The following is a 25,897-nucleotide window of genomic DNA, read 5'->3' on the forward strand; positions in this document are numbered from 1 at the left end:
ATTTGTTGAAAGGGCTTTTTGAAAGTATATATGCAGAAAATAATAAAAGCAAATAAGAAATATAAGTTAAAGGAAAATTAGAATGAATGACAAGTAATCAAAATTAGAGAGCTCAACACAGTCTTATTTCTGAGAACATACATTGGAAGATGAGGTACTTTTCTACCAATCAAAACATAATGACCATATTCTGAAGTGTTAATAATTTACTATGTTGTGCTGTTATATTATTTAAGTATATTTGTTCTCTGACTGGATCTACTGAAGAAATGACATAACATGGAAGAACCTGGCCTAAAATATAACATGTTACTGAGAGAGCTAATAAGCTGCTTACCTTGTAATTTTGCTTCAATTCCAATTTTATCCAATCCAGATGAAAAACCTTCACGAAGCAACATTTTTTTTTACAAAATTAAATATGATTATATATTTCCTCCTTAATATCATAACCAATCAAAGCCAACTTCCTAATTTTTAGGGGCCAGATGTCCAAAATGAAGAATTTCTAAATGTTTGTATTATTCCAGGAACGAATCAAGAGTCTTAAACAGAGTAAGTATCTAGGTTTCATGAAGTGTTTGTTAGAACAGATACAGAAAGCTAAATGCTCTACATGCTTCCCTATGATACACATCAGAGTCCTAACAGCTGCAGAAACATCTGTAAGCATTAGCAGAGTGCCAAATTCACATACAGAACCTTCCTATTGTAGAATACAGGAAGCTACCTAAACTGCAATACTTGTTCAAGCAGTACATATATTATGGTCTATTCCATTACATCCTTAGCTTTTGTTAAACTGTTTCCAGCAAGTGAATAACCTCTTTGTAACTGGATGTAGTACAAACGCCAATAGCAAGGATACGGTCATGGCTGGCAATTAAGGTGCTGCTCTGGACAAGACAAACTGAAGACATCAGCATATTAAGTTTTTCTTTTAGCAAAATTATGAAATGCTAGCAACAGATTACCCATTCAAGTGCTGAAAAGCGCATTATGACGAGATACTGTATGCATACATGGTTGAGTGTATTAGGATTAAAAAAAATCCTAGACCACTATGAAGCTGTAAAGTGGCTTCTTTGTGGTTTTTAATGTTTTATCACACTGAAATTCCTAGTATTTATGTTACTGCAAAAAAAAAAAATTACTTTTCCAAAGAGCGTTATGGGCCACATTGCACAACTTGTCTTCAACCCCTCATAAAACAACGGTCCGTAAGAAAACAAAAGGAACAAGTAATACTGACTTAACACAGCCCAGTGTCAAAATTTAGAAAAACTGCAAACAAACCATAATGAGTTGGATTTTTTAAAGCTCTAATGTACAAGAACGTTGATCGTATCCATTCCAAAGCTACAGTGACATCTGTGACAGTATGTAATGCTATTTCTGCATTTAAATGCTCGACAAGATGCCTGTGCAAGCTGTCAAAACCAAAGAAACAAAAAAACCTCTGTAAGTATATTTATCAATTAGTAATACAAAAAAAAAAAAAAAGGCTGACAGTCTTATTTTTGCTTCCTGTCAACTATTCACTTTAATCAGTGAAATTAATAGGAAATAGTTAAAAAAAAAAAAAAGGAAATAATCAATAATGCAATTCACTATGGCTTAACATCCAACAAACAAACATAATAATCTTGGCAACTATAAACTTTCAAAATTATTTAGGAAAAAAAAGCTTCATACATCTCAGAGTTATACCACAGTACTGATATTTTGAACATATTTGGAAAATTAAACCTTAAAAAAAGCCCCAAACATCTGTGTCTAAAATTTTGTATTTTAGAGTTAGGGTTTGGATCCTAACTTTCTTATGTATGTGTCTCTCCTGGTATTTCCTTCATCTCATTTGACTCTGTAGTCTGCTGTTTTCTAGGCTCTGCTGTCTACTAATTCAGATACATGATCTGTCTTTGCAATACATATTATTTCAGTTTCCTATGTTTTCCAGTAGGAATCTATGACTAACTTTTTTTTTTTAAGATGACCTAAATATGTTTTTATCTGATAAAACAGAGGCTGTTACCTCTGACTAGTTTGGATCAGTTTTCTCTCCTCTGGGTTCTTAAATTTCTTCTAACCAGAGGAAAAATTCCAGGAAAAAAAAAAAAGATTCTGTAGAAAATGCCAATTTAATCTTATGAAAAAATAATTACCTGCTCTCTATTATATCTGCACCATTTAACATCTGTATATACTTCTCCCTTGTACTCAAACGGGTTAGAATTACTGCTGTAGCTGTTGTGTCAAACTGCAAAAATAAATACATAAAAAAACCCAGTAACAACCCTGCCGTCTTATCTCATGGAAGTAAAATGAATTAAGATATCGTGAAGGTAGTGCTTTCAAACTGCTTCTCTTTAGACTTCTTCTAACTTAATGTTTTCTCATTCTGAAGTCATAAGAAGAAAAGTAGATTGCACTGTATGCCATTAAATGTTCCAGGCTTTTTTATTGTGCAACCTATAAATTGCATGCCAGCTTCTTACGTGTTCTCCAATCTTTATTCCACACAGTCCAATTTCAATCTTTGGATCTTTTACTACAGCAAGGTAAAACTGTTTTTTTAACAGATAATACAAAAACAAATATTTATATCTCATGAACCATTAATAACAAAAATTTAAAAAAAAAACAAATGCTGCAATGAAAGTTTTGTAATTGTCATTTCTTTGCCATATATACTTTCTACTTATCTGCCTTTAGACAGAACTGCTGTAATACAGCATTAACTTACTTGAGGCCTTCCTGCTCTCCCAATCATTTGCAGAATATCAGTTTCACTGTACTCTTCAAACACTCCCCCAACATAGTGCATTGTAGATTTTATAACCACCAGATGTGCAGGTAGATTGACTCCCATAGCTAATGTGCTAGTAGTAACTAGATCAGATCAAAGTACATCAACATCAGCATGAACACCACTGAAATGTTACACAGACATTAAACAAGCAGCAAATAAGTGCCTAATTTTCATCACTAAGAGCTCTTATTTTCTAGTGTAGCCTGTGAGAATCAGGATCATTATGCACCAGAAAGAATTAGATCTAGGATACTGACACACATTTGCACAAGAATTTTGTGTATCTGATTCTCAAGTGTTATCAAGTACTCTTTACCAGAGTACATATGTTTAAATGTAGATGTTTAAATATTAATTAACAGAATACATATTCTGGATTATCTGCAAATGTTAAGGAATGTTTTCAAATAATCCAGAATGCAATGTTTCTTCAGTAAAACACAAATGTTGAAGAAATATCTGTAGTTCTTCACAATCAGTGTCTTTAAGAATTTATTTCAAGTCATCCATCACTATTTACATTCATGGTAGCAAAAAGGTAGTCACCAATATTATCACGATACTTTACCAATACACACTTCCATGTAAGACAGCAGATGTTTACATGCAAATTATCTCCCTCCCAAATTTATTTTCTCTAATGAATAACGAGATAGCAGAAATTCAGCATGGAAAGTCAGCTATGCAGGCCAGCTGACTCCACCACTAGGAAACCAAAGTATTATTTTTCAAATGAACTAATGGCATAACCACTCCATCTTGCGAGAATAACACTGGTTTTCATACTGTCTTTGTATGCATACTGAAAGTCTGCTGAAGCAAAACAAACCATATAAAAAGTGGCAAAGAAAGTTACCAGCAATTGGATCTGCAGTCCATGTATGCATACACCCCCAGTGTGAATAAATCTATACTTCTCCATTTCAAAACCAAAGATTTCTTCCACTTTGCAGCTATAGAAGAGTGCCAAAACCCTATTCTCACTCATGCTCCCAGGCATATTAAGCAACTTTGCATTCTTTTAATGGTAGTCCATATGTACATTCACACTATGCTCAAGCACAGGGTCTCCAGTTCTTACTGCAAAGAGCAATTTTCGAACTACTGTCTCCTGAGATTTCAGGAATAGCACAGCACTTGGCAAAGACATGCACAAAGTCCCAGGGAACTTAAGTAGATTGCAGGGATGCATAAATACTTCTTAATAGGTTAGGAACTGCAGCTCCTCTAAGTTTTGCTAGATCACAGCAAGGGGATCTACCTTAAAACCTAATAGTGAATCAAGACCATTGTACAGAATTGAAAACAAAGCTTTCACTGTTGTACATGAACAACACAATCAATTTTCATAGGGTTGGAACTCCTGAATATGAAAAGAAGAGGCCTGAACACGACTATCATGTCTCAAACAGATGCCTTCTCATTTTACATAACAGTAGTTGGGACATCACTTAAGAAACTTCCTGTTCAGGGAACCCATGGCTGCAAAGCACAAACCAAGAACACATCACATGAAAGCCGAGAAAGGACACAGAGAACTCCATCTCAACTAGAAGGAAAGGAACATGAGCCAGCCATATACCATTAAGTATATATGTATTAAGGAGGATGACCTCTGTGTATGCTGAAAAGAAAGTTCTCTGAATTTCAGTAATAGTATATATGTATACTCAAAGAGCCAAATTACATATGAAATACAAAAGCATTTTGACCTGCGTTCTACTAAGGAATTCCTAAGATCAAACAGAAACACTAGAATCATAAAATGTTGTCACTTCCAAGCTCCCATCTTTTCAGGATTATATGGATTAAGAACATTCTGATTTTTAAATGGAAATTTACTTACAAAGTACTGGTAGATCTCCTGCAGTAAAAGCTCCTTCAATTATTTTTCTGTCAGAAACCTCCATACCCGCATGATGATAAGCCACACCATACATTAAAAGATCTGATAATGAAATAATTACATCAGTTACGAAGTTTACTCAAGCCAATATTCATCCACAAGGGAGAGAAGTAGTAGGTTATACTTACCTCTGAGCTTGGAATCTTTCAATGAATTTGCAGATCTCTGTAATCTGCAAAACAAACAAATAAATAAATCACAAAACAGATTCATTAATGTCAGTATGCAAATATAAAGCTTCCCATAAAACTAGATAAACAATTACACCTTTAAAGATTATTAGATGTATTCCTTGGCAAGTACATTTTTTACATAGTTTCTCATAGTACTTCTGTATTTGAATTTTTTAAAGATGTTCTTAGCTTATGACTACATGTTAAACTACCAAAAGGATATTGCCTTGGAATAACTTTATAACCACACTTTCTTTGCAATTTTTCAACCTCCACCTTTCCCAGAGCAAATAAACTGACTCCCTGGGACAGCTGCTGCACTCTTTACAGCCCAGTTATCTCTCCAAGTCACAACACAATTCAGTTCACTTTCTGCATCTGAGGCAGAGAAATCAAATATGGATACTGTTGGCAGAAATAGGAGAAACATGGAAAGCAACTGAGATGTACAGCTTACATAAGATGGAGGGAACAACAGTTGGATTCCAAAAACCAGGAAGTAGCTTCTGCAGTCGTGAAGTTGATGATTAATATGTATTTATTAAAGGTATCTGATAATGCATAGACTTCCCAGGAGCTTTACTTAATGCACTAGTAAGATCACATCCAATTCAGCTACTTGTATACTTAATCTTCTTAATACAAGGTCTTACAGGTCCATGCAGATTAACATTTTTATGTTTCAAAAACACCTTTTAGAAACAGCTTACTGTTTGTGAAAGGTACCCTAGAAAACTGAGAAGCAAACAACATATCCACAAAAGAGTGCCAGTTTACCAACAGAAATGTGTCTACAACAAAATCATCATGACTGACTTCCGCTAGGAACTGTATTAGGTCAACAGCTTTGCAAACATCGTAAGTTTACTAGAACACACAAAGATCAAAATATAACAATACCTTTGTTTCTGTTCTACACCCAACAGGAATTTGGCATCTTTTGAAAGAACAGAGGCGGCCTGCTGCACTCCTTTTCTTGTGGCACAAAACTGTAAGTAAGAAAATTTTTATTTTTTTAAATCAACACTTGTGAGTAAGAAAACATTTTAAATGTAACTAAAAAAAGCTTGTACCACCAGTACTGGCTTTTGATCAGAGTATGCTTGTATAACACTAGCTATTTTGTAGTTCAGAGTTAAGTCAAATTTGAATTCTGTCTGATTGTCACTGCAAGGAAAACCAAGAACAATTTTGCGTAGCTTCACTGGTCGTTGATCCTCATCTACTTTCAGGCATACAGCAGGCATCTTCCCATCTGAAAGCCACTCTGCAATCTTTAAAAAAGAAGAAACAGAATTTAAATAATCATTTCTGTTTTCAATCACGCTGTACTCTACCTGCATTACACAATAAGTAATTTTCTCTTAGTTACACAAACTATTACTACGTTTCACACACACCTTATCATTAAAATTCATAGGTGAAATTCTATTAGACCAATATAATTTGGATTACAATCTCAAGACAGTTTAGATTTTTTATCTTTAATACAAATCACAGATATCTAAAACAAAAGCAGAGCTACTTTTGGCTGATAGTTATCTATGGCTGAACACCATTTCTTATGATAAGAACTTATGATACCAACCACATATGACAACTTTGTTATTCTTTATTAATCTTTAGTTAGAACTCTATTCTATATTAATTAAAACGCAGTTAAAATGCAGCTCTTACATCTTCAGCATTTGGAATCGTTGCTGAAACAGCTACAAATCTCAAAGGAGAAACATCATGATTCTCTGAAAGACGCCAAAGAGAAGACTGAACGGTCTTCATCCGACTGACCACAACTTCTAATGTCGCACCACGGCTTTCATCCTTTATAACATGCACCTATTAAGAATTTTAAAAACATTTGCAAAATATTTCTTCAGTTATATTCTAGACACGTGTTAAACGTTTTATTTTCTAAGAGTTTTCCTTTCATCTTCAAGAAGAAAAAGAACATATAAAAATCATTAATTTTCTTGCCTCATCTATAAGAAACAGTCGCACAAGCTGAACTATAGAGTTGTCTTTCCACCTTCTGGTCATGCTATCCCATTTTTCCTAGGAGATAAAAAGTCAAGAGGAAAAAGATGTTTAAAAGACCAACATATGCCTGAAATAGAGTACATGCAGGAATGCATAACCTTTAGGACATCTTTAAATAAAATCAGTTACATGAAGGCAAGCTAACCTATTGCGTAGGTTTCATCTGACACACCATTACATTGCTCGTTGTTTCTACGAAGCAGAAGCATGCACAGCAGTTTACAGACAACTGTAAAGTTCATAACTCTGTTCTGAAAATTGCTATTTATTATTAAAAGAAAAAAAATGCAGAGCTGGCAGCATTCAACCTGTAGACCACTAATATCTGCTTATTCTATGTTTCTGTAAGAATCTGGACTGAAACCTACAGGTGTAGTGATAATAATATGAGCATGATGTATTTCAAATAAATCGTCCACCACTGTATCTCCTGTCAGTTCCTTGCAGCTGAGTCCTATAGGTCCAAATTTTTCCTTCCAATCCTCAAAACGCTGACTGCATAGAGCTTTTATTGGAGCCACTAAAAATAACATGAAATGATCAGTTACATCGTGAACGCCAGACCTTCAACAACATTGATACAAATTCTAAATGGCAGATATCTTCATGAATTCTTCAATGTTCAGTTTTGTTCCCAAATCTGTAACATTAACAACAGATGATCATATACCTTGTGCATAGATCCATTTTGAACATTAGGCCACAGTTCTTCCCTATCAGCAACTGGAAACTGAACCCTTTAAATAAGGTTATTTATGGCCTCTCTTAATCCTGATTTTTTCCTTAATCCCACATGGAATGAACTGCTCAGTTATCAAAGGTTTTCTCACAGACAGAAGAAACCACAGGAAATATATCTTTTCTAATGAGAGATCATACAAATACACTCTCAGCACCAACCTTACACCCATTTAGAATGATGTGAGCACTTTATATTCAGAGAGAAAGGTGAGAAACCATTCACAAACAAGCAACAGAATACTACAAATTTACTAAACAACAGGTACATTTAAGTGTAGACAGCATCACACCAGCTTGCACAACTCCCTAAAATTCAGCCACCAATCCTCGGAGTTGTTTCCCAGTAGCTTAAACATACTAATTTACACATCTACCACGAGCTAATTCACATACGTTGGGCCACTGGCAAACTGAGTACAGCAGAACTCTGCACATACTCTGATTAATACCTCTGTTCCAATATTCACAAAACTGACATGTCTTGTTCTTCATCATTAAACCTGAAAAGCTCAGCAGATCTGATTCCACCAACAGTTCCTTAGTGAAAACTCCAACCAGTCTGCATCAATTCTATCAAAGCAACCAAAATCCTTACAGCACAGTGAAGTCCTCTGCCTTGACCTGCTCACAGAGAAACTGTAACGTGCATTTTTATAAAAAGAGCAGTTCACACTATACAGTAAACTCTGAATCAACACCAGCATTATCTTAAGCATTTGAACTCACTGGAATAAAAAAATAAAAAAAAATACAAATAGGGCAGAAAATTTTGAAAATATAAAGATTAACCATTAATACCAAGGCTGACAAATTCATCCCTGTATGTACTGGGACAAAATGACCAATACCATCTGCTTTACATGATACAAATTGAGTTCACCAGAAAGGAATAAAGTCTATGAAGTGACTACCTTCAAGTATACCTTAATTACTATGCAGATCAGTTAAAACTAATGAGGACCATGGCTCCATTGCCTTTAAGCAACAGAAAGAATAGACAGAAAGCAACAGTTAGTACAAAACCTTTCCAGATAAGCAAATGTAGAAAAACATTCTCTTCTTAGACCAACAGACAGACACACAAATGATACTGCTTAAATTCTGGCTCTGCCTCTGAGAATTTGGGTTAGTTTCATTTGCTTCATTATTTCCTTTTCATGCAGATCTTGCCTTATTAGAGGACAAATTCTTTACAAGATTTTTATTTGTATTAAGCTATGGTGGTCACTATACTTATACAGTGCTGTTACTTATATCATCTCAATGTTAAAGCACTCAATCTAGACCTCCATGCTTGTAGAATGTCATTTTCTACTGCTTTCATCAAAATGCTTAACACTGCATAATACTTACTATAAACAACTTTGATATTTAACCAAGGCGTTGGGACTTCCATAAGTAATCTGGTAATAGCTAGTTCAAACATTACAGTTTTTCCAGAGCCAGTTGGAGCACAAATCACAAAATTTCTATCTGTATAAAGAAGCTGGGAAAGAATGGCAGAGCAGTAAATATAACACAGATATTGTACCTATTCATGCATTCCAGAAGAACTGTCTAGGTGAAAAGGACACACACACACATTACACTGATATATGTAACTATATATTTGCCATGCAAACAAGAAAAACATTGCTTCTCGAGGTTATTACATGTCTACCATTCTGTGACAAACACAAAAATGCCAGTAACTTAAGAAATACACTTAGAAGTTGTGATTAATGACAACCGTGTTTCCCATAGAGTTGGATAAAACTTCTGAAAGCTCTTAGAGATGGGTAAGACCGATTTTCCCCTCTCAGCAATACCTCACAATTTCAAGTTGTTTGTTTAAAAAAAAAAAAAGCATAGCTGATAAGAATAAAGGATGGGCAAAAAGCACTTTTACTTCACTAAAATTCTCCTTAATATTCCTTTGAAAATCATTTAAAAACATTAGCAACCTGTGTAAGTACACATACAATTTATCACAGAAGTATTTAAAATTGAGAAAAATGATAAAATGTTCTAGTCTCTTCTCCCAGCTGAGCAGAATCCTTCAACTATTTCAGGAAGAAATTTTAGATACCTTGTAGCTTTCTAATTCCTTTTAGCTTTTGAATATTAACATTTCTTTCACATTTATGCAATATGTTTACCTACAACGTACTACTTGAAGCTGTAGCTAATGTTTCATACTTACATCATCCAAAGCTTTAGACTGTGCATAGTTAAAGTATGGAAACTCCTTAAAAATACCCCTAAATTGGGTTGCTTGAGAGCATTAAGGAATTGAAAACAACAGAGTGAAAGCTTTAACATTTCTTTTAAAATTGTGAAATGAATGTTTTTCTTACAATTTAAATGCAAATTTAAAATACGTGACAATTATCGAAAAGTAACTCATTAAATGATTTAACAGCTTTGTTTACATTCTTGGAATGCCAAATATTTCACTTCACAAAGAAATAAAACCCTCCACCTATATAAAGATCTCAGGATTATACCATAAACCAAGAATCTCCTCCATGAAATAAGCTTCATGGAATTCTATGCAATTATGGCATGTAAAAGCATTTAAAAGAGCACTGCTGTTAAAATATCTGCAGAGACAAATGCCATATTACATGTGTTACCTATCAGAAATCAACGAGTACAGTATTGTATATTCATTATGAAAGCAGTAATGAAATCCATTTATGATCTCTTAGCACTGATAGTGGTTTTCATGGTATTTTCAATGGCTAATTTTATGCATTTTCCAGAAAAAAAAAAAGTTCTTATCTATAATACAAGTAAAAGGAAAGAGAACACTGTTTCATTACAGATCCAAATAAACAAGTTGATCCTTGCCTGGACTTGCACTGAAGCCACACAAAAGCAGTGTGACTGCAACCATCTGATCAGGCTGCACGTGGATGCAAACACAGCTGGACATAACACCAACAGCAACAGTAACAACAAACAGCTGAGGCCTTTAAAATGAACGTAACATTTGTTTAAAGACTCAATAAAGAGGTAAAGGAAGGATTAAAACAAGAAAATAAATAAAAAAGATAAGCAAAGATTTCTTTTAAAGGCTTCACTAAAATTACTCCCCTAAACAAAAGACCCATTTTTCAAAAGGAGAAACACCCGAACTACTGAATAGTTCCTTGTTTGGGATGCTATATCAATTCTTAAACTGAATTAGTGGCCTTAATGCAGACATTTACTCTTAATGATATTTAGCCTATCATTTGACAGCTTACTAGCAACAAAATACTTAAGAGAGAGAGAAAAATGCCAAAAATAGTTTGACATGCCAATGGATGGTTACTTATGTTATGGATTCACAGCATGAACAAGAAAAAGAATTAGCATAAAATCTGCTTAAAATTAATGAACGGAAATATACTGTATGCATACAAAACCAAATACTGACCTGTAAGAAGTACACAGGTCACTCTGAAAGAAATGCCTCCTATTTAATTGCATGGATACAAAGAGTGCAGTAATACTACCTGACTCAGCAAAAGCTACAAACACTACTCTTCAACGTAGTCTCCACCATTAGCTGTGCATTTTTGCCAGCCATGAACAAGAGCCTGCATGCCATGCTCATAAATATCCACACCAGTGAAGGTGACCACTATTGTCAGCACTGATGAAATGCAGCACCCACTGCCTCCCTGTGCTTACATCCACTGTGTGGTCTCCATAAACACTCAGCAAGCATCAATGGATTTCAAAGGGTGCAATTTTTTCCACTTGGAAAATTTCAACAATACACCTCTGCTTCATATGCACTTTCATAGTGATGCCTTTCTGTCAGACTGCCCCTCTGCTGCCATCTGTCACACAGCAGCAAGCTGAAACAGAATACTGGTGGGAAGGTTCAACCCGTACTTAAATACCACCAACATCCACCTCATATGTCATGGGGCAACATGACAAAATAGGAGGCTTTGCTTTCAGAGCAGCCCTCACATGCAAAGCTTTTTCTCTTGAGAATATAAGACAAAAGACTTACTAGGAAAAATGAATCCTAAATACCAATTGACAGGTTTTTTTTTAAATTTAAAGTATAGGAGGCTATGTATGTTTACGTGTCTCAGTATATATAATGTAGCCTTAAGAGTATATTCTGCAAACTAAAAATTTTATGTTTTTCATTTAAAAAAAAAAGACACTGAGGATAAAATCTGATGTTTGAAATAAGAATAAATTTGCTTAGCGATGAACAATACATATTTATTATAAACTGTCCTATTTTCACCCTAACTTTGGAAATCCCAGGCATAGACACCTGTTCATCATATGATAACCCCTGGCATTATGTTGCAGGTCAAAACTATTGCAGAGTAACTCATGAGTTCCTATGGCTTCAAATCAGACACCGTTATTTTGTCAGTGTAGAAGCACTGTAGGTCAGTAAGTCAGATACAACAAATAAAAGGATACGTATTTCTGTAACAGACCTCAAAATTTCCAAGTTTCTTCCTGTAATTCCTAAAGAAATATAATTACATCCATTATAAAAACATATTTCATTATTTATGATGAATACCCATGAAATCCTGACCCTAAGCTATGTATTCTGTGAGCTGCTGCAAGGCTGTATGGGACAAGGAATAGAAGATACAGAAGGAGCTGACAGGACAGGTTTATCATCTGAAAGAATCATTTTGGCGGCCCTTTGCTGAACTCCCTCCAGTTTCAGGATGTTTTGCTTTATCAGAGAGCTAAATCTGGATGCAGTATCTACACATCTAAGAAGTGAGTTAAAAGTTATGCCGAGAAGGGGATAATCACTTTATTCAGCTTCCTGACTTTGTTTTCTAGTCAGTCCATTCCACGGTAGCTCCAGGGATTCCTCCCTGGGCAGGACTTGGCATTTGACCCTACTGAATTTTGCCAGGTCTCTGCCAGTCCCTCCTCTGTTGACGGGCCTCTGTGAAGAGCAGCCCAGCTCTCAGTGCTCACTGGTGTCCACTCCCAGTTTAGCAACATCTGCAAATTTCTCAAGCGCACAGCACCACTTCCCTGGGTCACTGAGAGGGGTGTCAGGCAGATGAGTGCCAGGACAAAGCCCTGCTTCTCCACTTGAGTCCGGCACGTGGGTACAGCACAACTCACCAACCAGTCTCTCTGAGCCAACCATTTTGTAACACGTTTGTAAGTGATCCCCACTCACTGAGGTCTTAGTATCCTGACTTAGATAATAAATTGCTGTAGACAACTGTGTTCCTCAACTTCCCTAAGATCCCACAAAAACCCTTGCTGAAGTCACTGAGATGGAATGCTGTCCTCATCCCCTCAATACTGGAGTCTAGTAACTAGCACAGCAGGCAATCAGACAGGAAGCATGCCCTCCGTTCCTGGCCAGCCTACAAATCTCTGTTTCTACTTACAATAGAACAAATAATTACCTGTCGTATCCAGAATCTTTGAAGCACTGGGCAATGATTTCATTTGAATTCCAATTTTAGACGCCATGTCCCCATTATTTACCCTATGTAGGGTGAAAGCTGAGTCTGTACTTATTGGAGGCTGATGGTTTTCTCTCCATGCATCTTTTTTCACTTCTGTCACGTTTTCATTTGTATTAAAGTGAGTACCAACTTCTTTCATATGCACTGAACTACCTTTAAATTCTGTATGTTTATACATACAATCAGACATTTTAAATAAGCTGCAAAAGAAGCAGGATTTTTACTACTTTGTTGTATGTTAAATAGTTTATCCAATAATTGAAAAATAAGCATATTTATATTAGAAACACAATATGTTACAATAATAATAAAAGTCTGTATCTAGTTTTATTTGACCTGACATTTCTGTGCATGAAGAAGACAACTCTTTCCGAGGTACATTTTAACTTCAATTTCATTCCAGAAAGAACACCCCCCCCAATAAAGAACTCCCTGTCCAGATGCATTCTGAATTCTAATAGTACATCAACTGCCAACCTCTGCCTATATAAAAACAAACAAAAAACAAACAAACAAACAAAAAACCCCTCAACCAATTCAAGGTTAAAGGACCGAGAAGAGCTGGGCATAGGAGAGGTACTCATCTGTAAAACCTCATCTCCCTGGCAGCACTGAAATCATGCTGTGAACTGCTAAGGATATTCCTGGTAGGCTGAAAAGCAAATGATCTGTCTTCTTGCTCTTCACGATAGATAATGAACTCGAAATGGTATTTTCAATAACCTGTCCTATCTAAAATATTAACATGAATAAAACAACAACATACTTACCTTCCTCATAAAAGAAGCTGAACTAAGGACACATTTAATTACAGTACTAAAATACTGCCAAAATGAAACTTCTTTTTTCTTTACATTGAAAGGATTTAATGTCTGGAACCCTACTGAAGTATGCAGAGCATCAAAAACTCTGCATTTATGAAACAGACCTAAAACAATCATGCAGTTGATGAATTGTCAGAACTGACTGCAAACATACCTCTTCCGAAATGTTGAATGAACACTCTCATCATCGCCAATTTCTGGAAAATTAATCAATACTTTTCTCTGTGAGAAATTTGGATCAGGTTGCTGAAAAATCTCCATTCCTATTTTATATTTAGCTTGACCAGGAGGCTGAAACATTGAAGCCATCTTCAGACTTTCAGGCTTTTTTGTTCTTTCCCCTACACATAATTGGAACATTTCTTTTTCAGAGGCTATGCCAAAATGAGTAGGTGCTGGTGAGTTATCATTTACTTCCTCAGTGATATTCTTACATTGTTGCACAAACTTCTGGTGCTTTCTCTCTCCTAGAATAGGAGGAAATAATAGGAAAATAATAGGAAATAAATAGGAAAAAATAGAAAATAATAGGAAATAAAATCCTCTACCTTAACAATACAATGCCTAAGCAGAGAATATAATAAACCAATACAGCAGCTAAGAAATGCAGACATATAGTTGATAGTAATAAAGCAATGAAATTCTTAAAAATAATAAATAAATCCCTAAGGTGACTAAATGTCAGGTTGGAAGGAATACTCCACTTAGTAACAATGATTAGGTTGTTTATTTATTTATTTAGCCTCCTGAGCACAATGTGGGAAAATAAAAGTGGAGAGAGAGAAAGAGAGGACAGAGAAAGAAGAGAAAAAGGAAAATAAAAGGAGGAGGAAGGAATTTAGGTTCACATAAACTCTCTGTGTCTTGGGTAGGAGAAGGTCATCAGGTCCACACACTGCCTTATTCTTGCAGCTGCATTCCACTCTTCCACGAAGCACCAAAACACAAAGTGAAATAGCTTACTCCTTACGTTGCCTGCCCCTGCACACTGAACTTGCAGGCTGTATGTGCCCAAAGAGAACTGCTACTAGACCAAACCTTTTCTTTAACCAGGACCGTTCCTCTGAACTAAAATAAGTCTGCATTTGCATACCTAGAATACTCCTTAATTCACAGCACTGAAAGAAAGAAGAGGAATTATGTGTCAAGTTAATTATCTGTCAAGCCATTTAAAAAGAATACCTAATATTTTACCCATGCAACTGTTGGCTGTGTTTTTTTCCAGTTCCCTTTGTAACTCCTCTGCAGATGGAATATCATCAATTGCTGGAGCAGGTGCAATCCACCAAATGTTTGACTTGTTATTTTCTAGATCTCTATCATAAAAATGCAAGTTAAAAGCACTCTTTAAGCATCCTCTGCAACACTTGGATTAGAACTACTAGTCATAACATACTGTTTCTCCTGCTAAAAAATGTTTCAATTCAGGCAGTTTTTAATCACAGTAAATTTAAGAGGCAAAAATTCTGCTAAATTCTTCTTATACCCAGAATGTACACCTGCATTATCCAAATCTCATTAGCTATACTGAGAAAAGTATTTCAAAGTACTAGTTGGTGGAACCAGGAAATTTCTAGCCCCAAATTTATATTAAGAAGTGGAAAAGGAAGTTACATAAAAAATCTTTTATAAAATGATTTAGAGTCAGGAAACCTTTGGGAAACAATTATATGTATTTAACAGTAAAGACTTACCTTTTTTTTGTATCTGGTCTTTCGTAAAATAAATTATCCAATGAAAAAATTTCCTCTGCAGAGCTGAACATTTTTAGATTGAATTTTGATCTCCAAATCTGTAAAAGGCAGCACAAGTAACTGAAATTTAGCTTCTAGAACTGGACGTGTACAAGGAAAATACATTCCATTGGTGATACAAGTGCCAATGTTCTGTCTCTACATTTACTTTTCCTTCTAGAGATCTTGTCTGAACCCTTAATGCAGCTTCATAAAGAGAATCTCTCTCAAGATATAACACAGATCCTATTAACTATGACCAAAACATCCTTTAGGACATCACTTTAAACAACCTATACATTACCATGTGTCAAAAGGAAAAAAAAAAAGGTTAATACTGAAGATCCAGGTAGAGCTTTTCTCTATCTCATTTTTAAAAATAAGACCGAAATTTGTTTAGACATTTGCAAACTATTCTTTTTTTCCAAGACTGTTTTTGTTTTGATGGAAAAAATATAACATTTACCTCCAGAACAGGCTGTCAATTTTACAAAATAAATGAAGGGTTCTATTATTTTTTAAATATATATTAATTCACAAGTGACTCAGACTTCTTTTTCATCTATAAGCAAATTGCTTACCCGGATAATTGGACTATGGGCTCAAATCCTTAATAAGACTTGTCAGGGAACAATAGGATCACAGCTTAATTCTTAAGTATCAGTTTTTAAAATAAACATTAATAGAAGTATTATCCTGTTAGCACCACCTCTAGGCATTAGAACATGTTTACACAGTCGTGTTGAAAAGTTCCATAGACCTTAATTAAAATAAGGGGTGGACTGAAAAAGCAAAGATCTTACTAGAAGAACACCACAGAAATGATCTTATTAGTCAAAACCTTAGGTTCACTTACAGTTAGTAAAACAGCAAAGCAATTTCAAAAATTTAGAAATGCTAATTCAAGACAATTCTTATGATAAAATAACAAAGCAAACCTATCTTCTTTGCCTATAAAGACAAACAAAAGGTGATGGTGGTTTTTTTTTGTTTTTTTTTTTGTTCTCCAGCATCTCATTATAGTAACATGAGAAAAATCTCAGTATGCTTTGCAAATAGAATTCAGGTTTGCTTAATTACTGTGTACTGTCACTTATGAATGTAACTTAATATGTTTTCCTTTCACATAAGCTGCAAAACTTCAAATGCTCCGAAAGAATCTTTCAAATTTAAAACAGAAAACATTTCACAATAGGAGCAGAGTAGGGAGTGTATGATCATAACTGTGACTACAGTGATTTAGATCCCAGAACTTCAAACAAGAAATCTGTCAATGCCCCCACTGCATTCCTTTGCAGTGCAAGTCTGCAACACTTCTGCAAACCTTCGCCATTCTCCAATAACAAGTTTTGCTATTTCACCCTGCAGCAGCAGCATTAGAAATCAGGCTAATTTTGCCACCATTCTATGGCATATGCAATGCCAGTAATCTAAAGCAGGAGTTCTCCCCTGGGTATCAGTAAGGGCAGCAGAAAGCATCCATGAGTGCCTCCAAACTGCATTCAAGCAGTGAAGGGCCGCTGAAGAAATAACCACCTCTCCATTAGCTCCAAGGAGCTGCAAACGCTACTCACAAGTACTGAGTGGTTTTCATACAAAAAGCACGGAACATGCAAGCCAGGATTGATCAGCACCATCTAAACATTTTTTCTTTATGCTTCTCACCCTTGAGTAATCTTTGTAATTCACAGTATTTAAACTCATCATGCTCCAGGCTCCCTCTTTGCACAGCCTTTATTCTTCAACTGGCTGCATTAATTCCAATTGCGTAGTGACTTAAAATGATACAAGGTGTTGAGGGGAAAACCCTATCTCAACGCTCCTTTATGCAGTGCTCTATTTGCCCATCTGCTTGTTGCCTGTCCGTCAGGACATCCCCACAGGAATTCTGAGCCAAGAAATTGTGAAAGCTGTCTCAGACTCTCATGCACTCAAAAACCCAAAAAGCCTCAACACTTAATGCTGCTGGGTAGCACGGGGAAAACACATACTCAAGATGGCTAAACAAAGACACGTAGGTGTTTGCAGGAGCACCACCAAATATTGGTTCACTTACAAAGCGATGTGTGCCAACTCCTGAAAGCAAATATCTTTTTATGTATCCGCTTATGGAAAGTTTCCAACAGACACGTGGGGTTTTGAAGCTGCTTTGCTTTTTACCACCCTGCTAAGCCCCAACCCCTGCCCCAGCCCGCTGCCTGCACCTCGGGATGTTCTCCAGGGGGCGCCAACTGAACGTCCCCACCTCCAGGGACTCCGACCCAAACAAACCGTCCTGCTGGCTCCCAGCCGTGCAGAGGTGCCCTTGGGGGAAGGCGAGGGTCAAACCCAGCTCGCAGCGCTCGTTCCCCCGCTCCCACAAGCCCGAGGGCCTGGCGGGCTCCCTCTGCTCTCCTCCCTCGACTGAAGAGGGCGAAGCTGTCAGGGCTCTTCCCGTCACCCCCGCACAAAATGGCGGCGGCGGCGATGGGGAAGCGGTGCTGCGGGCGCACACTCGCTGCCCCCAGCCCGCTGCAGACGGCCCTGTGCACGAGCTCCGCGCTGCGGTGCCACATCTAGGGCTTGGCCTTACCTGAAATTATGCTCCTGTCGGGAAGCTCTTACTCGTTTTTACCCTGATACAAATCAGCATAGGTTGATTTCATCATCGTGTGACTGCAGTATCAAAAGGGTTCCTACAGGAAGGAGGAATGAATACAATGAAAATATTGGTCCTTAAAATATTTTCTAGTGAGTTCCTGAAAAACTGTATATTTCTATTCTCGCTGCTGCACTAAAGCAGCAAAGGTGTCTCAAACAAATGACATGAACTGAACCACTAGCACATAAAGTATTTGGGTTGCTATTACTCTCCCACAGAAACGCTGCAGCTCACAGTTCGGGACTTGCCTTTAGAGCACAGCTTCTGAACAAGTCAATTTAAAATAAATTGTGGAACTGTCTCAGAAAGACTACATTTTGAGCTGGTTCAAAGCTTCGTGCCATTCAACAAATACTATAGAGGCAGCGACTGTAAATATGTATTTCCTCATACATAAATAGATGAAAAGGAGACATAAGATTTCCTCATATATTGATTGATTTTAACATAAATAATTTTTATTTAAGCAACTTTTTCTGTTTTACTTTCTTGAAAATATTAATTTTTAACTTTCAATTTTGAATCCATAGCCATCATTTACATATGTGTGTTCTCTTGTGCTGTGCAAGCCCTGGTCAATTAAAAGGGTGCAGGAAAGGCTATAGTCATTTGTATAATTCTGTGTATGGGATTTTTTTTGCCCTTTATTATTACTTCTAATTGTCAACTATTTGACTCACATAAAAACTCTTTCATATTACAATATGCCAAAATTGGCACCATGTGTTTAGATGCTTTCATCCACCTCCCATCTAACGACTGGGCAAAGAGCCAAGGGCAAGAAGCACTTCCTACTTCCAACAAGACAGGATTTTGGCCGTCACAGAGTAATGAAAGATTTTATGATAAACAGCTTAGAGGACAAACAGGATTGCTGATGAACACATTGTCTGAAATTAAATTATGAAACCACCAATATAATTCACTAATTTATATAAAAATGGGGACATTTTTGAGGACTACTCATTGTATTCTTACAATAAATTCTGAAACCAGAAAACATTTTTACTTCTTACTATTAGAGAATGCCTTCTTCAATTCTGGCCTCAGGCAAGTTTCCATCTTAGTTCGCAACATCTGCTTTTAGCTGACCAGACTTTAAAAGTTTAAAGCGATAATACAAACAGTTCATTTTTTAAAGCTATTTTTTCTTCGATTCCCTTCCCTAGGTGACATCTCCCTCAACACACATACACAAATCACATAAAATATATAGCAAAGCAGTCTCTCAACAGCTCTGAGACAGTTTAATTTTTGATTTCCCTCAAGCTTAACATCTGATCTGCCATATGCTTTGAGTCTTTCCAGCTCATAGAGATCACATACTGAGCCATAAACCTCTGTATTTTGTGACCAAAAAAATCACAAACACCAAATATTGGTCAGTTATCTATATAACAGAGTAATCCACATACTAAACACAAATTTGTTAGAACCTTCAGATTTCTCCAGAACTTAGAAATTGAACAAATCAATTATGAACAAATTAAATGCAGAAAAACAATGGGACCTAAGAAGAATGACAGTTGTCAGTATCCTATTTTAGTTTCCTTTGTCCAGCTTCATCCACAACTTCAGAGATGTGACAGTGTAAACAATGGTCTCTAACAAATGCCTTGCCTCATAACAAATCACTGTGAAATATCAGGTCTTAAAATCACAGGCAAGCTTTAAATTGTATCACTTTTGACCATATCCTTGAGATTGTGACTATGATTCATTTATTAAAGAAATAACTAAAATTCAAGAATTTTAAAAATATTTGCAGTTATAACATTCTTTTCAGTCAAAACTGGGAAATAAAAACATAGCACAAACTAGTTTGCTTAGTTGAGGAAAAGCACGGGTGAATTTCTTCTGTTTTGTCCTGCTGACTAGTACTTAGAAATTTGGCCCTGTTGTTGCACCCCTGCAGAAACTTAAACACATAACTTGACTTATGGAAGCTAAAGTTACTCATGTGCATAAGTGTTTGCAAGATTGGGTCTTAAGAGAGCTAAATGCAGCTTCCCTTGGAAGCTGGCAGTGCTGCCCTGCATGTCAGCCAGAGGGGATCTCCCAGACTGATACATGGCACTGCTCCCCTGGGTCCCTGCAAGCAGGCTGTTAGTGCCTTGTCCCTAACATATGCTTTCCCAGGAAGTGTAGGTCTTGAACTTTGATTTTTGTGTGACTAAAGTACAATATATCTAGTGTATGGTTTTTCATGATGAGTTTGGGGAAAACATTTTTTATTCCTGTAATTCTTTACCTTCATTCTCTGTTTTCACATTCTCATCCATACATTTTTTTTACACGAACTGCTCCTAACAAACCTGTCAAACAGACTAGCCACCAAGGACCACTTTCATTATGTATAGTATCTGCATCTTACTTCTAATTAACAAAAGAACCACATTCCATATTTACAACTCCACTCTGAATAAATCTCATCATGTACAAACACACCATTTTATGTCATTCAGTATTTAGCAAAAGAAGCAATTTTGCACATAGAAGAGATAATATTGAGAATAGATCTTACAGTTCACATAACTGATACTCTGTAGTTTTTGTATGTTTAATCTGTAGCATCAATTGATAATATGAGGTACACACAGAGGAAATAAAATGAGATTGATGTTGTAGGAGTATTTGTTCCATTGGAGTGTACTCCCTAGGATGCAAGCCATTTCAGCCTCCCTTAACATGTATGGAATCTATTGATAAAGTCTAGGTGGATTCAGATTTTTAATAAATAACAAATTTAATAAATAACAAATAATGCTGAAAGTTGTACCTGCAACCCCTGTTTTTGAAAGCAACTGGTATTTTCATCTTGTCAGTTTCAATAAAAAAGGGAGGAAGGCAATAAACATTCTTGAGATTAGAAAAATTGGTTGTAGTCAGAGCTTAACAGAAGCAAAAAGTACAATAAAACTCTTAATTTATTAGTTTTTTGCTCTAAATTACTTTGGATCAATGATATATTGATCCATGTAACATCTGGATGCTGAGTTCTCTGATGGTTTGTTCACTGTGACAAAATCCTGTCAACATCATTTCTCATTTTCACTAGAGACTACAGTACTCTAATTGGGAAGAATGATTCATACCAACCTTAAAAGTAATACATTTGTACATTTCTTCTTTTTCTCTAATGTATTATAAAATTTACAGATTTCTCCTTCTGGAATAATTTTATCAGTTGTAAAAAGTAGAAGCATTTTTAACAAAAATTAACATCAGGAATACTCCCAGTTCTACAGTAAGATCCCCGGTTCTGCACAAAACTTAAGTCATGATGTTTGATTTTTGCAGTGTGAACCTATTCATAACTTTATCAAACTAGTTCCCTGCGAAACAGTCTATTTTGCTCATGTTTTGAAGTACTGTGAACTGTTTATGAATTTTATTTTGTGCACAGCTCCAGTAACAAAAAAAAAAAACCACCACACAGTAGTCTCCAAAGATCAATCCAAATCACCAGACAAAAGGGAATTTGTGAAATTACATCCAGTTCACTTATCTTCCAAATCTTCAGCTCTACACAGATTCCCAAGCACTACCTGCAGAAAAATTGACTGCAAATTCAGATTATAACTGAAAGCCTGTTAACTTGCAGACACTAATTAAACTGGCAAAAAAATAACAAACCCAAACATTATAGAAAGAAGAGGTCCACAAAGTAAATCAGGGTATGTAACTCTCAGGAAATAAAGTCTTGGAAAAGTTGCTCATACAGAAATTTTAACATCACTGAGATATTTGTCAATGTTGAAGGGACAGTTTTGAAAATATGGGCCTGATATAAGATGAATTACTGTAATAACTGTAAATTTTGTTTTTAACTTGGCATTTTTATTCATCAAAAGAGTTGCTGTTTAATGAGATTTTTTAACATTTGACATATAATGGCTTCTGGGACAGACTAGAGGTAAGAAAACCTTCATTCTTGGTGTGACATTCAGGCCACTTAGCTGTCTATGCATCTGATTCTTTCTCTTGAAAAAAATTATGTTTGTGTTTCTGTGTCCATTCCATTTTCTCTAGGAAAAAAAAAATACTGATCTCTTCAAGGTATTTATCCACACTCCACTGCCTTCTGAAAACAAACCCGAAGATGTCTAGAGAAGCTGATTCTACTCACTCCCTTCCTTCCTTGATCCCATTCCATTAGCAGACTTATTTTGATTAAGGTCTTGAAACATACTGACTTGTGTTTAAGAAAGAATGTGATGTGCGTGTAAGGTGAACTTCGTCCACCCAGTATGATGAACAGCTTGACATAGTCAGGTCAAAGACATGTATGTATTCTTGAGATTACTTTGATAAGAACCATCTTTCCTGAGATGACAGACTGCTTACTCAGTTATTTCTAATAATCTGTACTGTAGCTGTGCAGTGCATTTTAAGTTAGACAGCAACAATATGCCAATTAAGTTTCTGCAGAGTGTGTCATCAGAACACACTACAGATCCTTAGCTTTTTCAAACTAGGTCCATGTATACAGATTTTGTTTGATCTCTATTCCATGTCAGCCTGGTTTTGAAACAAACTGTAACTAGAAGATAGTTCTTCTTTATGATATGTTAGTTATCAAGAATGTTGTCATGGTTTTCCAAATCCATACTGATATAGTGGGAAAGAGTTCATACATGAACTGTTACGATGTGGGCCTTAGAAAGGTGTCAGGAAACGGTACTGCTGTATATGCAAAAAGATGTTAACATTATAGTGCATACAAGAATGGTGTAAGTATCTAATATTAAAGTATCTATTATGTTGAATATATCATAGCTATTGGTCTCACTGACTTCATTCTACATTCCTATTGCACAAGTCTTGAAATCATTTCAACAGGATATTTTTTCCAGTTTAACCAAATGTATACCTACTCAAATTTCAGTGTCGTATGTTTGGTTTGAAAATGCTTTTGAAACAAGTGTTAGTCAAAATTTAAAAATAGGGTCTTACATTCTGCTATGAAGTAAGCTTACAGATATTCAGCTTTAAGGTAGGGCACGTAAGGCCATTTTGCCACTTCTGACACATTTTGAAAAAAATGAGATTATATGAGAAGCAGCAGAATTAAAGGCCTGAATACACTCACATTTAAGAAATTGTCCGCCACCACATGGGTTTGTTCCAAGCAAACTGCAGACTTCATACTGCAGGAAATGTCAGGAACAGGCACTGCATCAAACTGAACATGTTCTGGGAAAGTTCCAACTGAAAAGTAAAGGCAGTGACTGAAGTTTAGGGATTTCTCACAGTCACAGAAACCTTTGAATTCAGATTCCCTCTGTACTCTGGCACAAAATGCTGAAGATGGCTTACACACACTCAGCTTAGCCTCAAAGTAACACAACAGCTTTGGTGACAGTGGAGAGCCAGAGATATCAACATGTTGCAAAGAGAGAGAAGAACTTCTGTCAAACTACATTTATTGATAAAAATGGAAGAGGCAGCAAAGAACACTGTTGAAAAATGCAGTATGTCGACGCACTACCAAAAGAAACAGAGTTAGAAATGAAACACTTTTATAACAAGCTGACTACTGACAACGATACAGAAAGTAGGTGACAGCATTTCAAAGTCAAGACATTCTACATACTTGTTGATGTGTTTACAACATAGATGAAAGAGCAGTTTCAAGATTTCACAGAGAAATGCAGGCTGACACATTGACATTGATAAAGTTCTTAAAACATCTTCTCATACAAAACCATGAAGAAAACTTTGCAATTTGCATATTTACCCCAGCTATTCACTAATCAGTCCCGACACTTCTTAATTCAAGCTATGTAGATATATATATATATATTTTTCCAAGATACGCAGAAGAGGATATATACTTAAATAAAGATGAAATGGTCAGTGGATCGAAGACTGTAACTACAGAAGAACAGAGGATGTCATAACGCTCCATTCTGACAGCTTTGTGTGTCATCTTCTGAATGTGTTTTATGTGTTTTCTATTGGAATACCCTACTGAAAATTGAAAGCCTTAGCTTTCAATTCTGGTGAAGGTTTGGAAACTTGCAGAAACAAACAAGTTTCTACAGAGCATGGTAATTTTCTCCATTCCCATTTTTCCAGACAACATTGTTACTATAGCACTCACCAAAGAAATCTTCCTTTTGTGTGAAGCAACTTAAATCCACATCTCCCACTTTGAGTGAGAACTCTAAAATACTCAGTAACTGGGTTTTGCAGTCCAGGTTTGTCTCATCTCTTTATGGTAAAACTGTCCAAGTTGGTATGGAATAATTAAACCTTAGGTAGAGAGAGTACACATGTGGAAACGTAACTGTATGGCTTAGGGAAGTCACCTGAGGACTGGGAGACTCCTCCAGCCAAACCACAGCATTCCCCTAGGCTACAAGAGAATACAGTCTTGTGCTCACTTGTCCAAATATTTAATTCATGCAAAGGAGCCTAAACAGATACCCGTTGTAATTAAGCAAAGTAGGTCTAGTGACATCACTGACATTTGGTTCACGTTTGCAAGGAGAGCCGAAGGGTCAAGACAATATTTAAAAGAGGATACATTGTTCACACTCATAAATTGCAGGAGCAGATTCTATGTAACTTTAAAAACTGTTTAATATATTATGAAAGAAAATGAAAATTGAGAACTTCTACCTTAAAAAAATGCTTTTGGAACACATTCTAACTTACAAACATCAGTAAGATCAGGTCAACCTAAGCTGTTGCAGCATTGCCAACCTATGTATAAAAATTATCACCTGTCACAGTCACCTTGTTTTATTTTGCTTTTCTCTTGGCTTTTCAGAGCCAGAGTTGTAAGACCAAGGAGGCCATGTTAATCTCTAACATGAGCTCCTGTGTGTAAAAACTCAGAAAATTTCACCAAGTCACCTCCTTTTTAAAACAACTTTGCCTTTTCCCTCCACCCTTTCTTGTTTTCTCCAAAGTGTGACCTTCAGACTGCATTCATGGCCTGTACATAGACTTTGGAAGTGGAGGGATTTGAGACAGAAACATTTCCTTAGGCAGTAGAAGTGGCAACAGCAGAAATACCAGGGAGAACAAAGCATTAGGATAAATCTCCTCTAAAAAAAAAATAAAATAAATAGATCACAGTGCTAAGCTGTTTCTCCCAGCCACTACATACACGCAGGGAAGAATCTTAATCACCAGCATAGAATAGTATAGAATAGGTATAGAATATAGATCTTCAAGAACTTAAGAGTGGACTTAGATCTATCTACATTAGTCATTAGAAATAACAGAAATTAAAATAATTGAGTGTGAAAAAGAGAAATGCACTGAAGTGTTAAGGCATAAGGCTAGTGTTGAAAAAATTTTAAAGCACTGATTCATGGTGTTGCCTATCAGTAAACTGCATCCTACAGCTTCACTGCTCACAGCTAGCTACTGCTTTCAGGAATGCCTTAGGAAAGCAACGAGACTAGGCAATTATTGTGATGAAGATGAGACCTATCAATAATACAACAACAACTAAGTAATAAAATAGTGGACATCAGATCAGTGGAGGATATTACTCAACAGAAGTGAGACAAAAGGAAGATCATAGGGAAGGGCTCTGAGAGTGGCTGAGAGACTCCTGG

General features: G+C 36.1%; 1 protein-coding gene across 1 annotated transcript in view; it reads right to left on the reverse strand.

The window, feature by feature from the left end:
* HFM1 (helicase for meiosis 1) overlaps nucleotides 1-18,304 on the reverse strand; it is a 33,566-nt gene extending 15,262 nt beyond the window's left edge. Inside the window, exons 1-19 of the mRNA XM_065741566.1 lie at nucleotides 18,252-18,304; nucleotides 15,641-15,738; nucleotides 15,141-15,262; nucleotides 14,101-14,413; nucleotides 13,060-13,322; nucleotides 12,092-12,139; nucleotides 9,852-9,922; nucleotides 9,023-9,155; nucleotides 7,297-7,448; nucleotides 6,866-6,943; nucleotides 6,569-6,727; nucleotides 5,965-6,165; nucleotides 5,792-5,880; nucleotides 4,847-4,890; nucleotides 4,659-4,760; nucleotides 2,747-2,892; nucleotides 2,166-2,260; nucleotides 1,297-1,430; nucleotides 338-385 (exon numbers count right to left, since the gene is read on the reverse strand). Coding sequence (XP_065597638.1) covers nucleotides 338-385; nucleotides 1,297-1,430; nucleotides 2,166-2,260; nucleotides 2,747-2,892; nucleotides 4,659-4,760; nucleotides 4,847-4,890; nucleotides 5,792-5,880; nucleotides 5,965-6,165; nucleotides 6,569-6,727; nucleotides 6,866-6,943; nucleotides 7,297-7,448; nucleotides 9,023-9,155; nucleotides 9,852-9,922; nucleotides 12,092-12,139; nucleotides 13,060-13,322; nucleotides 14,101-14,413; nucleotides 15,141-15,262; nucleotides 15,641-15,711 — 2,269 coding nt within the window. The 5' untranslated portion in view covers nucleotides 15,712-15,738; nucleotides 18,252-18,304. The remainder of the gene's footprint in view (nucleotides 1-337; nucleotides 386-1,296; nucleotides 1,431-2,165; nucleotides 2,261-2,746; nucleotides 2,893-4,658; nucleotides 4,761-4,846; nucleotides 4,891-5,791; nucleotides 5,881-5,964; nucleotides 6,166-6,568; nucleotides 6,728-6,865; nucleotides 6,944-7,296; nucleotides 7,449-9,022; nucleotides 9,156-9,851; nucleotides 9,923-12,091; nucleotides 12,140-13,059; nucleotides 13,323-14,100; nucleotides 14,414-15,140; nucleotides 15,263-15,640; nucleotides 15,739-18,251) is intronic.
* Between the last annotated feature and the right edge of the window lie 7,593 nt (nucleotides 18,305-25,897).

Source organism: Cyrtonyx montezumae, unplaced genomic scaffold, assembly GCF_038088225.1.
Source record: "Cyrtonyx montezumae isolate F1298 unplaced genomic scaffold, pur_monq_1.0 scaffold_1, whole genome shotgun sequence".
Classification (NCBI taxonomy): Eukaryota; Metazoa; Chordata; class Aves; order Galliformes; family Odontophoridae; genus Cyrtonyx; species Cyrtonyx montezumae.